General features: G+C 35.7%; 2 protein-coding genes and 1 pseudogene across 2 annotated transcripts; 2 read left to right on the forward strand and 1 right to left on the reverse strand.

The window, feature by feature from the left end:
* The first annotated feature begins 1,787 nt into the window (after positions 1-1,787).
* Positions 1,788-5,196, forward strand: LOC116115281 (serine/threonine-protein kinase 16). Its single transcript, XM_031401436.1, has 6 exons — positions 1,788-2,106; positions 2,333-2,475; positions 2,902-3,045; positions 3,520-3,705; positions 3,881-4,005; positions 4,622-5,196. Exons 1-6 carry the CDS (start codon positions 1,893-1,895, stop codon positions 4,845-4,847), a joined length of 1,038 nt encoding a protein of 345 aa, XP_031257296.1. The 5' UTR covers positions 1,788-1,892; the 3' UTR covers positions 4,848-5,196.
* A 1,683-nt stretch (positions 5,197-6,879) lies between these two features.
* Positions 6,880-7,864, forward strand: LOC116115266 (annotated as a pseudogene).
* Positions 7,865-11,759: 3,895 nt separating this feature from the next.
* Positions 11,760-13,851, reverse strand: LOC116115267. The gene is made up of 4 exons (XM_031401420.1): positions 12,691-13,851; positions 12,489-12,577; positions 11,950-12,377; positions 11,760-11,857 (listed from the first exon to the last, which is right to left on the reverse strand). The coding sequence occupies exons 1-4, from the start codon at positions 13,849-13,851 to the stop codon at positions 11,760-11,762; spliced, it is 1,776 nt and encodes a 591-aa protein (XP_031257280.1).
* Positions 13,852-14,908: the final 1,057 nt, after the last annotated feature.

Consider the following 14,908-nt stretch of genomic DNA (forward strand, 5'->3'; position numbering starts at 1 on the left):
TTTTAAAACATTGGGGTCATTTGGATCATGGGTATATGAGATATAGGGGTAATCTTTGTTTATTTTGCAAGATTCTTGTGTTTGGTTTGCAAGTAATAAAATATTACAATAATTTTTTATTGTAAATAGTGTTTATTATTAGTAATGTGGGAGATAATCTTATCACCTTGTTAAAGGGTGTTATTAAAATATTATCGAGGTAATCTGATTTTTCTACTCATTTTGCCATTAATTAAAAACTATTTCGAACACAATTACCCTCAAATGTTTACCAAATAACAAACCTAGCCCCCTACATTTGAGAAATTAGCTAAAACATTCCAACCACAAAAAAGTTTAAAAGTTAACAAAATACCCTCGGCCATCCAAGACCACCGTTGGCTGTGACTCACCACCACTAGCGTCAGTCGCCATAATAGTGCACAATCGGTGAGATCTGGCCGATCGTGTGTCGGTAAGGCCTTTTCGGACCACGGATCACAGATTCATGGCCGAAAACGGCCAGATTTGACGTTTCCATGGCCATTTCACGGCCAAAACAGTTTTGGCCGTGAAATGGCCATAAATCTAGTTGTTTTCCTGCCATAGATTTGTGATCGATGACCATTTTCGGATTCGTCAGTGCACGACCGGCCAGTCATTCACCATTTCGTTGACTGTTGGCAGTGGCGGTTGGCTGCGGATAGTGGCTTGGGGTGGATGGGGATGATTTTGCTATTAATTAAAGTTTTATATGGTTAGGGTATTTTAGTAAAATTTCAAATATTAGGGGTTAAAAAATAATTTCAAAATAATAATTTAAAAATGAGGATAATTTAATTCTATTTAACATAGAGCTGAGCATTTGGGACCGGGCCCAAAAGCCCAGCTCCAAAACCCGGTCCTAGAACCGGTCCTTGAGAGGACCGGACCTAGGAGGCCTGGTCCCATTAAGGAGGAGGGCCCGAGCCCTCCACTAGGCCCTCCTCCGGTCCCAGGCCTGGGCCCAAAAAAATTTGTATTTTTTCAATATAGTGCCTTGCCAAATTACATAAAACCCCCTATTAATTTTAAAATAAATATAAATTACGAAGGCAAAAAGAAATTTTACGAAATTTATAAAAAAAAAAAAATTCTTCCAGGTCTAAAAAATTTATAAAATTTACCCTTAAAAAATACTAAAAACCCCCTATAAAATTTTGTTTTGCCCCCAAAATATAAAAAAAATTGAGTGAAAAAAATAAATTATCCAAGCCCCATGGGATCGGTCCTAGGCCTATGGGACCAGTCCCGACCAGGCCTAAGGCCTGGTTCGGGTCCTGGTTTTTCTCATAGGCCTGAGATCGATCCCAGGCCTAGGCTTAGGCCCACAAGGGATCGGTCCCTATCTATCTCTAATTTAATATATTCACTTATTTATCATCTTAATTAAACATATTATTCACCAATTTATACAAGTGGATTAACATATTTTCAATAATGTTGGACGTGATTTTTCTTCGTGCTAATATAATATACCTCCAATAAAAGACGACCCAAACGGTTATTAAGATTTATAAAGTAGTTGCAGGCTTGCACCGTGTGTTATCAACAGATAAGACTAGTCAACAGTATTATGCACGGTGTGTCTTCTTAAAATCAAAGAGAAACGCCACGTTGCACCCCTATGATCCGTTGATAATTAGACACCAGTGGGCCATACAAAATCAGCTATAATCAGAGATATGCTCACAACAAAACTTTTGATACACACGCTCCACCTGAACACTAAAAAACACTGTCTCGTAACTCATTGACATAAAATAAATTAATAATAACGAAAATATAAAAAAAAACCTTCCTTCAAGATCTGTTAATGAGAATCTGAAGATCCATTTCGTCTTCTTTGGAAAGCGTTTGAGAGAGAGAGAGGGATGGGGTGTACGTTCTCCGGTCTAAACGCGCTGTACGACGCCGTTAATGGCGGAGGGGACGTCTGGATCAACGAAAACAGGTTCAGGATCTTGCGGCAGCTCGGCGAGGGTGGATTTGCCTACGTCTTTTTGGTCAAAGAAGTCATCACCGACACCTCTTCTGTTACCTCCGGTGGTCTCGCCAAGAAAGTCAAAGACACGTCTCACCTCTCCGGTTCGTTTATGCGAATTCTTTAATTCACCGCTACTGTAATTGAATTTTGGATCTAAAACGATTGTTTTTTATTCGGTAAATTTTGGAAACATTTGTGTGAATTTAATTGATTGACGATCGATTTGTTATGTAGCTATCGAACTGATTGAAGATCTTGGATTATGAAAGTGAAATTGAAGTGAATCTTGGTAGTTATGGTATTGATTTGAATTTGATTACAATGCAGATGATGGAACTTATGCAATGAAGAAAGTTCTGATTCAGAACAATGAGCAGCTGGAGTTGGTGAGAGAGGAGATTCGTGTTTCGTCTTTATTTAGTCACCGAAATCTGCTTCCGCTTCTTGATCACGCCATAATTGCTATTAAGGTATCTTCTTATGAGTAGACATAGATGCTGTAATGTCGCAATTGAAACTGCAAATCAATTGCAGTCAAAATTAGGTGATTAAATGTTCGTTCGATTGGTATATTTCTATCATTATGGAATCTATGCCTTATGTTGTGTATCGGATTGAGAGAAATGTCTAGTTAACTAATTTAGGAGCTTTTAAAAATAAGCTTGGAATGTTTAGGTTCAGCTTAAATGGTGGACTTGCATCCTTTGTGATCCTGGAGTAGAATTGGCGTTGATTTTGATAGTGTTGTATTGTTAATGGTTTGCATTTTGAAGGACTTATGGTGTTTTGTGTCATCCTGGGCTTGAAACAGTGTACTACTTATATGTTATCCATGTGCCTCCTTTAACACCTTCATACGATTGAGTTTATCTGAAAGATTTATTTTTGTTGGTTAGAATAACCAAGAAGGATCGTGGAATCATGAAGCATACTTGTTATTTCCAGTTCATTTGGATGGAACCCTACTGGACAATGCCAAAGCTATGAAAGCAAAGAAGGAATTCTTTTCTACATCAGATGTTCTCCAAATTTTTCGCCAGGTGAATAGCAATCTAATTTATTTCTTAGTAGTTTTCCTTCTGTGATGCAAACTTGTGGGTAAAGTTGTTTCTTGTGGTGGCAATCCCACAGGAGAAGAGAATCAGATAATGCTCCCTTTAATTAGATATGTTTTATCAGAATTGTCTTTTCTCCTCTTGTCTTGGGTATATACATATATATATTGCATTGCAATGTTTGGAATTTATAGGGTGCTTTATGTTGGAGAATTGCTTCGGTTTTTTTTTTTTTTTGTGTTTTTTTCACTAAGAACTTCAGCAGTTGTCTGCTAAAGTGAATGTGTTGTTTGGAGTAGAGTTGTTTAGCATTTGGTTGTTCAGTGCAAATAACTTTAGGAGCTTTGAATCTTCTTTCCTCTCCCTGAATTTTGGCGGGTAGTAGTTTAGGTGTATAGTGTCAAATATTGATTAACATTTGCTATAATCTATTTTGACAAAGCAACATCATTGTCACAGCTTTGTGCAGGACTCAAACACATGCACAGTCTTGAACCTCCATATGCTCATAATGATGTCAAACCTGGTAATGTTCTTATTACTCATAGAAAAGGCCAACCGCCTCTCGCAATATTGATGGATTTTGGGAGTGCTCGACCTGCAAGGAGGCAAATTCGGTCTCGTTCAGAAGCTTTGCAGTTGCAGGTGCTCATTACTCTTGTTTTCTTTCCGGTATTCCATAACCTTACTCTGAACCATTGTTACAGTGCTAACAATTCTTTTCTCAAATTTTTTTTCTGTTTTTATTGACTATTGAAAATACAATTTTCTATCATCTTGTACGATGCTAATGGCTGGATTTTGGGCGGTTATTGTATAGGAATGGGCAGCTACACATTGTTCCGCACCTTACAGGGCTCCTGAGCTGTGGGACTGCCCAAGCCATGCTGATATTGATGAGAGAACTGATATTTGGTCACTAGGATGCACTTTATATGCAATAATGTGAGGACTGATCCTTCTCTTTACATGTGTTTTGATAGAGAAAAACTGTTTTGTTGGTCTTGTCGTCTTTACTGGTTTGCCAAGAAATTGATTGTTTTGCCATTTTTTGTTTGGTTAAGGATACTTACTACATCCATTTTTTTTTTTTTTAGACATCCGTGATTAAAGCTTTAATAGCAAATAGAAAAAAGATCACTTCAAATATACTGTCGAGTAATTACTTGTGTTCTTACTTTTGTATGTTAGGAAGTTCTGTATGTGGTAGTGGCAAAACATTAGAATGAGTTTTTATATGATGTTTTGGTGTTATATATGTAATCAATTTATGTAAGCAAATTTGGAAGATATTAATGCATAATGGTTTTAGCTAGCATGCAACTCAATATTAATTTTAACAAAAAAAATAATTACTTGTGCTGACACCTAGTTGAGGACTAGATTCTGCGTTTAAGGTATGCAGAAACTAAGGTGAATGTTTTTTTTTTCCCTGTGTATCCTGCTGGCAATGGCAATATTCAGAAAATGGACTGTTTTTATTGAAGTTTAAATCTATTTGATTTCTATAAACATGTCCTTCATTTTTCCATTTTGCTGTTGCTTATGGCTGATTTATCAGGTATGGAGTATCTCCATTTGAGTATGCACTAGGAGAGTCTGGAGGAAGCCTGCAATTGGCTGTTGTAAATGCACAAATAAAATGGCCAGCTGGACCAAATCCCCCATATCCAGACGCTCTCCACAAGTTTGTTACATGGATGCTTCAGTCTCAGGCTGCAGTTCGCCCCTGCATCGACGATATCATAATTCATGTTGACAAGTTGATTGTAAAATTTTCTGAGTGAGATGATGTGGTAAAAGACAGTGGAATACACGGGTTGACTGAGTAAACTTTGGCAGATTGGGCTATAACCGCAGGTCATCCAGCACATATGTTGTAGTTAGAAGTGGAAACAGAAGTGAAAGCAATACCAATTTGAAGTTAAAATATTGCACAGATAATTGCATTTTGAAGTAATTTTGGCAGTTGTGCATTGAATCCATATTATTAGTGTATTGTTTTTGTGGCAACCATTTAATTTTATCATCTGTAATTTATTAAAGTTCAGATCTCCTGTTGCACACCAAGATTCATTTGTGTAGTAAATCCACAATAATTTGTGATATGATCTCTTAATTTTTGTTTATAGTTAAGGGCTCTCTAAAGTTAGAATTAACTGAGCATAACATGATCGTTACTACAATGCCTTTTTTGTTAAATTTAGGTTGAGTTTATTTTCATGTACTAAATATGTATATGCATTTGATCACCCGGGTCGGATCTTTGCAGTGTACATGCATTTCCAGTTGATCTCCCACGGAAGTACTTCCTTGAAGGATTCCGTTTTTGGGTATTTGGTAATTGGTGCTACGTAGTTCTTCAGCATTTCAAGGGGAGTAAACAACATATTCCCACTAGAGGTTTAACGATATCCCAAGTTGATATTTTTGGTTGTATTTATTTCAAATTTTCGTTCTTAAACTAATACTATTAGTGACTATTAAAGGTGATCAGAAACAGTGAATGAGGTTGACAAGTGAAAGTATGAGTTTTGTAGCTGAGGTTGAGGAGAGTCCAACAACAATCTCGAAAGTGATTTTGGACTTCAAAATTGGTCAGAAAAAGTAAAAAATTGTCAGCTTGGATGCCATTAATGTAAGCCACTTTTGTGTTAACATGAGTTTTTCTCAGCCAAAGAAAGCGTCGATGCACTTAAGCGTGCTAATGTATGCTGCATTATAGTAGAAAATTGGGAATATGTGAAAATAAAGGAAACGATGTTACTTCAAAGGTGAAAATCTAGAATAAATGCAATTAGGATATCAACTTGAGATTTTGCTAATCCTCGAGTGGAGATATGTCGTTTGCTCTTTGAAGGGAGATGAATGCTTTGGTACAGAAGGTGACAAGGGTTTGTCCAACAAGGTAAATCAGATTTACAGTCATTTCATTCAAAGCTGTCCAAATCCTGGTGGAGTAAGAGAATGAGAAAGACAGTGGATTATTTAAATTATTGTGTAATGCATTATAAATAAAAAAGGTCTGAGCATGGAAAGAAAGGAGTATCTTACAAGCGTTTGAGGTTGGTTGGTGGTATGAGCATATCAATGCATCTTTTAGGCTTTGTTCATGATAACACATAGTGGATTATGGTAGATTATAGTTTCTTTGAAAAAGGAGAAAATAAAGTGTTTTCCAGTTCAGAAAATACCATTAATGTTTTATTTCATTTAAATTTGGTGGTACTGGTAGCCAGGTAAACTCAAAAAACAATTAATTAGCTTGAATTTGGGCATCATCTATATCTAAAACTTGTCAAGCTTGATTATGGGAAGTTCACTTTGTGGCTGATCCTGAAAAACAGTACTAAATTATAAAGAGTAGCTCAGGGTCTTGATCTACACCCAGTGAATAAATTCAGCATCGCATCCAACCAAATAGAGCCATTGATTTGGGGGAAAGAAGCTGCATGAATGCTGACACCAATCCTTATCGCCAGTTTAGTGAACTTTATTTGTTCTTTTGCTTGGCCTATCCTACACAACATAGAAGTTGGTACATAATTTACATTAACCAAATCTTGAATTTCACTTCATAGATGAAGATTTTGGGTTCATTTCTCTTTGTCAGTTTCAACCTTCTTGGCACCAACTCAGGGCAATTTGGCCACCAATAATAATGCATCTTACTCATTCCTTTTTTCCTTCTAATATCCAATTGAGCAGTAAACCAAACTGCTTAAACTGTAACAGGAGAATCATTTTTAACTCCAGTTACAGCTAAAATTATCTGTGAGCTGAAAGCAACAAAGAGTGAACCCCCACAAGAACCTCTAGTACCATTCCCTCACCCACCTGGAAACACGGCTAGCCAAAAGATCATACACCAGGCTCTTTGAACCGCTAAAAACTCTTTTTAACACTTTTCACTTTTTGGATTCTCTCTTTCCCTTCCTTGCTTACTTACAGTGCCTCACTCTACCCTTTCCTACTTCACACCTTCCCCTACTCAACCAAATGAATTCAGTCATGGCTTGTACCTTGTAAAACAATTATGTTCAAAATGAATTCTGGTGTAGATGGCTATTCTGGCAATTGGGTGTGTGTTTGTGACACTTGTAAAGCTGCAGCCTGCACAATCTACTGCCACAATGATTCGGCTTACTTATGCAGCAGTTGTGATGAACGTATTCATGCTGCCGATTCCATGGCCTTGCCACATGAGCGTGTGTGGATTTTCACTACATGTCAGAATGCACCAGCAGCAGTTTTCGGCAACAAGGCTGATGCAGCGTCTCTCTGTGTCAACCCTTTGCCTGGTCACGTTTCGATACCTCCTGTCTCAAGTCTAGCGTGCGCAAACTCAAGTACATATCAGAAGGAACTGCCAGTCGTGATGGTAGACACAGCAGAGGAGAAAATCGATGAAGATGAAACAGATTCCCAGTTGTGACTTGAGCCTGAAGAAAACGACAACCAGACTAATGGTGGATTCACATACCTTGAGGAGCTAGATAAATCTGTTGGTATTAAAGATTACAACTCATGTACTGAGATTCTGTATCAAGATCAGAAGAATCAGCAAAAAATTTACAACGCTTATCAAGGGGACAGTGGCAGTGACGGCATTGTGCCTGTTCACTCTTCTGAAATTAAGGAGCAAGAAGGACACTGGCAACACCAACACCAGCAGCAACATAACTTTTACTTCAATAAGGAGTATGAAGCCTCAAAAGCTGCTTTCATTAACACTCCTTCAAGTAGTCAAAGCGTGAGATCACTTAATTATTACATCTCTTCATACCATTACACTACCCTATGAAGTTGAATAACTTGAATTCATGAACCTTGCTGGTTGCCGTTAGACGGATTATTGTTTTTTGTTTACAGCTTTGAAAAATCTCATATTGAGTCCTCTTATCCTTTATATGTTCTCTTCATAGAAGGGCCTTTTCTTTTTCCCCTCTTCAACTTGCTCATTCAGATTGATTTTAGATTAAATATATTCAGGAGCTCAGCTTTCTCTCATGGTTCCAGGAATTTCTTTATGGTTCCTTATTAAACTCGTCAGATTCAGTGGCATGTGTGTAGTAGTAATCCTTTTCAAAGCGTCCTAAGATGTAAGAGTGTAGGTAAGAATTACTACTATGCTTTCCTTGAAAAGGTAAGATGGTAAGTAAGAATTACTACTATGCTTTCTGCTACCCCTAAATAGAAGAAGAGAAAAAGAAAGAAAGAAGTTATGTTGGAATTGTTTATATACAAGAAAGCTTGAGACTTCAGAAACATTTTTAGTCAAAAATCACTCGTATGAGAAACTTTTCCATAGGATGTTCTTTCTTTTACATTTCGCAGTTCTTTTCATCCTGTATTACATAATCCAGGCCCATTCCAGCTTCTGCTCTAATTCTATAAACAGGTCCCCGTGTTTTTTTTTAATGCTGGGATCATACAGACGGCAACAATAAGTGACATCCCAAGTTCATACACAAGATATCCAAATGGGACAACTGATTTCTTCCCAAAATATTCACCTCTGATGCCTCTCCAATTTACTCCAATGAATAGAGAGGCAAAGGTCCTAAGATACAGAGAAAAGAAAAGCAAGGAGATTTAAGAGGAAAATAAGATATGCCTCCGGGAAGGCCTACACAGAGGCTCGACCCCAAGTCAAAGGCAGGTTTGTGAGGAAAACAGACATGGATTTTGAAGTGGGTGAGATGTTCTCAACAGAAGACGATGGCTATGGAATTTTTCCATCCTATTGAAAATAAGAGGGAAAAAAAGGTCACTTCTATGACTTAATAAATTCAGATTAGTGCCATTACTGTATCCCAATCTACTTCAATATATAGGAATAATAATTGCTTCTCTGCATATTCAAGTCTTAACCTTTCTATATCCCAGTAAATATGCAATTATGCTGGTATCGCATTACAAACCGATAAAAACAAGATGTAAATATGTTCCGAAGGTTTAGTCCAACAAGAAGTAAAGAACCTAGTTTCTGTACAGTGTTCTCTAAGAAAAGGCAGCTACACTTTATACTTTTCTGATGTGAAGATGTGCATAAAGCATAATAACGTTCACCCACATAGAAAGAAATGAGAAAAGGGGTCCTAACAAGGAGAAATGATAGGTGGCTACAAAGCACAGCAGTATCTAGCACCCACCATTTTTATTATTAAAGCTTGGCTGAGCTATCCTCCCTTCTGGTTAAGTGACCTTGTTTATCCCTTGCTCTCTTTTTATCTTGACGCATCCATTTCTGCAATACTATTGGTTAGCTTCCACAGGTGTTATATGTACTCACTGAACACTCAACCAAGGCTTGGCTTAGAAATCTACTGACAGTCCTGGAAGTTTGGAACTGATTATTGAAATCCTTTTACTCATTGCACTGCCATGATTTTCAAATTTCCACATCAAGTTTTGTTTCACTTATCTACATTTAATTATCATTCTTATTCAGATTATATCAACCAACTTTGAGTTGAAATGTAAGCCTAAACATTTTACAACTTCTCCAAACTGCTTTTTTCTAGCATAACTTTTGATGACATTAGGAAGTATGAGAAAGCTTTCTTCTAACTTGCAATGTTTTTATTGATTTGCGCGTCTTCTTCCTGATTTAGCCCTCTTGACAGTAATTTATTTGTAAGTGTAAAATCTGAAAAGGGAAAATATATTGCTCATCATGAGACAAGAATTATCTTTATACTACAAAATTTCTGAACTTGAATGAAAATTTCATGATTGAAATTGCTGAAGCTAAAGACAGTTCTCAATTCTTCATGTGTGTCCCTAGCTACAACTTGGTAAACATTTAAACTCATTGACTTGACCAACTTATTCATTTGTGTTTTTGTGAAAGGAAACTTTCTTCAAAGTCATTCTATTTTTGAACTTTCATGCAACATTCTTGATTCTCTCCTAAACCTCTGAGAACAGCAAGTTACTGACTCATTGCTGAAGTGGAATTCTCATAGCCTATATCACATTATCACTATTTTGGCCACAAACTTCCGTCCTAATTAACTTAAATTCAAACTTTAATGTCAAATAAATAAGGTTTCAAAGAACAAGTGGAAAAATTTTAAGAAGGCGCAAGCGCAGACCGGATTCAGATAAAATGCTCTTGCAAAGGAATCAATTGATCATGATAAAGCAGATCGGACAGATATTCTCTATAACAATAAAAGGGAATATAAGGGTTATCTGTTGGGTGGAGGAATCAATGATCAGAATCAAACCTCTAACTAAACGCCACGTTTGCTGATGCCTTTTTTCTCATTTTCCTAACATATAAAGGGAAATAACTTATCAGCATTTGACAGATGAATGAATTATAGATAACTCCAACTGCTAATATGACATCTCCAGTAACTGCAGAACTCTGAAATGGTAACCATCATTTATATCATTGTAACCATTGATTTCCATTCAACAGAAGATTATGCATTTAGAATCTTTTTTCCTATCAGAAAGAAGAAAAGCAATAGTGATCAACAAGAAGCGAAGAGCCAAGTCTCAGTAGGAGGTTTGAAAAGACAATTGTACTTTTCACCTTTCATGTGCCAAAGACAATAGTAGAAACAAAGCTTTACTACATGGAAAGAAGAGGAACTAGTGGCTCTCCTAGTTTCAATGCTTGGATGGATCGAAAATTCCATGATATCTTCTTATCCAAGTCCATTCTACTAATTTTTTTCCAAGCTTCATTTGGTACGCCTCATAGCTGAACTTAGAGATCACTCTTTTTGCATATACCAGCATTGCCATTGGCTGGCATCGGTTCTTTTTTTCTCCACTCAGAAAAGCAATGTTTTAAAAACCGACCTGGGACAAAACCCGACAAGCTGGCCGAGTCTCGGGTCGACCGGTTTAACTAGGTGATATCATCATACTGACATCAGCAATATTACTGTTCACAGAATGCCAAATTCCAGAATTTGGATCCAAATCATAAACTCCTGAATAAAAAGTCCTTAACAAAGCATCATCAAACATCATTACATCAATAATACAACAAATTACAAATCAAAATAACAAAATGAAGAAAGAAATCACATAATAGTTTCAACACTTCAACATTCTAACAAAAAATGATCTTCACCCAATGGTCTTCAATCCACCATTTCATCCTCAATTAAAATTCACAGTTCACACATCATCTGATAGATGATCGTCATCATTATTAACATCAGCAACATCATCTACAAAAAATTCTAGCAAAAAAGGAAAACCATAAGTTAAATCTTCCCATTTAAACTAATTGAATATAAACTAGCTACTACCAAATTGAAATTGCTTAAAAAATTGGAAATAACCTTCTGAAGCATCTGTTGAGTCATAATAAGAAGGGTGATCACCACCATCTATAGGAATAGCTCATTCTCCATATAATGATTGTACCAATTCATCATAATTAAGCTCACCAACCTCCTCTTTCTCATCAATTATCCACCATTCAGTTTTATCAATACTCTCATAATCAATAAGATCATAAGTAATTTTCTTGTAACAACTCTTAAAATAGCAGAATTAAATATTCAAATCATAACCAATCAAGACATCAATGAAAATAACAAAATGAAGGCGGCTTTATACCTATTTTGCAAACACAAGTTATGATGAGTGAAAACCAAATCATTTAACCGTGGATGCTCTAATCTGTTCCTCTTTTTAGTATGTATGCGTTAAAAAACTCTCCAATTTCACTCACATCCGGAAGAGGCAGAAGTTTGACTTAGAATTTTGATTGCAAACTTTTGCAAATTTGGAGCACTAAACCCAAATGTGCTCCACCATTCATCTAATTGAGAATAAAAGTATAAATTACATAAGAAATAAACACAATTTCATAACTTATAAATTAGACTTAAAAAGTTAATAACTATTACGTACCCAACCGTGTAGTTTTGCAAGTTTGAAGAGCAAGCTCATGAGAAAAGCTTTCTAGACGGTCTCGATATAATCTACTCTCCTCCAGTAACGTTGTCTTGCTCATTTTGAATGCACTTGTTTTACTGTCAATAGTGTCAAGGAAACCATACATGACCTTAGGTTTTTTGGAAAAAGTATCTTCGTCATATTTAAAACCATGATTCAAATAATATGCTGCTGCATGAATATCACGACACAACATCCTATCCCAGCACATCTTAATAATTGTTGTATAAGGCTTGTACAAATTTTTATTGTTCTTAAACAACATCTTGATCCCCATCCTCATTCTGTACATGCTATCATACACATGTCCTATTGAAGGCCTCTCATCTGAGTTTACAATCCGGAGCATACGCATCAATGGACTTACAGCTTTGAAAATTATACTAATGTCATCCCAAAACCGGTTATCTAGAACTATGGAAATGAAGGCTTTGCCTTTATTAGTTTTTGCATATCGAGACTCCACAAAAGTTATATCTATCACTGTAGATTACAAGTCATGTTTGTGCTGATGTAGGTTGCTCAATGCAATAAAAGTTGTGGCAAAACGGGTTGCACCTGGGTATATAATTTCTGTCCAACCCTGTTCAAGTGATAGACAATAGATGTTAGTACTTAGTAAATTATTAAAATATGTACATATATAACATGACTTGACAATGTAAATTATAAACATATGAGGTAAAGATATATAACCTGTTTTTTCCTTAGCAAAGCTAGCACAAAGAAATGATTATACACAAACTTTATAACCTCAGATGCACGTTTCGAAAGGTTAATTATGTGACTCATCTCAGCTATGTCTTTCAACATCAAATTAATACAATGTGCTGCACAAGGAGACCAAGTAGTACCGCTATATTTTTCAGATAACATTCTTCTAGTAGCTTTATAATTATCTCCATTGTCAGTGACAAGATGAACAATATTATTTGGTCCAACCCATAAAGCTATTTCCTCAAACAAGCTGAACAATGTTACAACATCCTTTACAACATCTGAAGCATTCACTGATTTCACAAAACACACTCCTTTAGGACAGTATACTAGAAAATTTATTAGCGACCTATGTGAATTATCTGTCCAACCATCAGCCATTAAAGTACATCCAACATCCTCCCAAGTTTTCTTGTAACCATCAATAAGTAATTGCACTTCTTTCCTAGCATCTCTCAATAAATTTACACGTAAATTATGATAAGTTAAGATTTTATACCTAGGACCAATTGCAGTTATAGTATCCACCACAGGTTGAAAATAAATTGAATTAATAACATTAATTGGGATGCAAGAATCATGAAATAACCTTGCAACAGCCATGTCCACTCTCCACTTAGCTTCTTTTCCAGCTAAAACACTCTTAATTGAGGGCTGAGACTCAGGCTTAGTCCTCGGAGCAAAATAGTCACCTATCCCAATAGATCTTTTTCTCTTAGTGCTTGAAGTTGAAGTTGGAGTTGGACATGGAGAAACCTCTTCACACTTTTGTTCTTCATCTAACATATCACCCTCAAATTGTTGTACACTAGCTCCATAAGAATTGACATTCTTACAAAGTTCAACTTTTTGTTTATTCTTGGCCCCAATTTCATTTAGTGCTTCTTCAATCTTGAATTTAACATCGAAAGGAGCTTTAGAGCACTTTCCAACTTCTCTCTTTATACTCGCTATATGCAATTTCACTCGGTAAATTTCTCCACCTCTGATTATCTTGCCACAGTAAAGACATGTTAATATCTTCTTCCCATTTTCATCCACGCCCTCATTAACATGTCCCCATGCTATATCATTTCTTTCTCGAAAAGATTGTGAAACATCCATGGAAGAAGATTGTTGACAAGACCTAGATGATGACATATTCTTTGTCTTTAATTTTGATCTCTACCCTGACGACATAGATAACAAATAAGTTAGTATCGATCATAATCGAAAATATCTTCATAAATTAAATTAAAGATTCAATATGTTTGATTAATTCTTGCATGGCATATGTGTGTATTTTGTAAACATAAGAAATTCAAATACTTCAAGATGTCCACATAAAGCCACAGCATCATTGTGGCAATTAACCTCAATCAACCAACTATGTCTAATGGAATATGTTGCACGAAATATATATATATATATATATATACATTATTACTACATAATCATGCATTGTAAAAATTTATTTTCAAAATGTTCATGATTCCAATTTGGACATTCAATTTTGTGTTAAAACTTAAAAGAGTAAAGCTATAGTGTTTGTTAATAATTAACCCTTATTATTTTTCATGTGTGTGCTGAACTAAAGAGAAACATTTTCTTGTTTCTTTGTTTGCTGGTTTGTCTTACGATACCTCCCTGCTCAGTCTTCAGGTAATATACTAATATGTAATAACTAATATCTTCATTCTTCAATACTCAAATCAAGTGTTCATTCATCATCATTGACTCCTTTTTATTTAACCTTAAAAAAAAGAAAAACGAAATTTCAACAACCTTAACCCGTCACTTTCCATGAAATCAACATCTTTAATTTAAATCTATCAGCCTATTTAAAAGCAATTCCACCAACAACGCCTTTATAATTTCATACATATAAATAAACAAAAGTGCTAAAATTCTATATGCAATTATAACTCATACTCAATGAGGTTACCCATCCAAATTTTTAACATGTAAGTCTCAACATTCAACACTTCTCATTTTGCCCATTTCATAAACTTTTCTTCATCTGCTCTTCAAAAACAACAACATCACAACTCATTTCTATGTGTAACCAACATCCCAAAATATTAAAATCCAACACAAGCTCTAAATACTTAAAAGCCATAATCTTAAAGCTACATGCAAATTGAAATCTCAAACTTAAATAAGATTTTCAAGCACATTCTACTCATTATTTTAGCTCAACCGAAACTTTGAAAGGAAA

This window comes from Pistacia vera, unplaced genomic scaffold (assembly GCF_008641045.1).
Source record: "Pistacia vera cultivar Batoury unplaced genomic scaffold, PisVer_v2 Contig735, whole genome shotgun sequence".
In the NCBI taxonomy this organism is placed as follows: domain Eukaryota; kingdom Viridiplantae; phylum Streptophyta; class Magnoliopsida; order Sapindales; family Anacardiaceae; genus Pistacia; species Pistacia vera.

Coding starts and splice junctions, on each gene's coding strand:
- LOC116115281 (XM_031401436.1), top strand. CDS start 1,893: ATGGGGTGTACGTTCTCCGGTCTAAACGCGCTGTACGACGCCGTTAAT. Junction 2,476..2,901: donor ACGCCATAATTGCTATTAAG/GTATCTTCTTAT, acceptor TTTGTTGGTTAG/AATAACCAAGAAGGATCGTG. Junction 4,006..4,621: donor TGCACTTTATATGCAATAAT/GTGAGGACTGAT, acceptor CTGATTTATCAG/GTATGGAGTATCTCCATTTG.
- LOC116115267 (XM_031401420.1), bottom strand. CDS start 13,851: ATGTCATCATCTAGGTCTTGTCAACAATCTTCTTCCATGGATGTTTCA. Junction 12,578..12,690: donor CTTTGCTAAGGAAAAAACAG/GTTATATATCTT, acceptor TCACTTGAACAG/GGTTGGACAGAAATTATATA. Junction 12,378..12,488: donor CATCAGCACAAACATGACTT/GTAATCTACAGT, acceptor GGATGACATTAG/TATAATTTTCAAAGCTGTAA.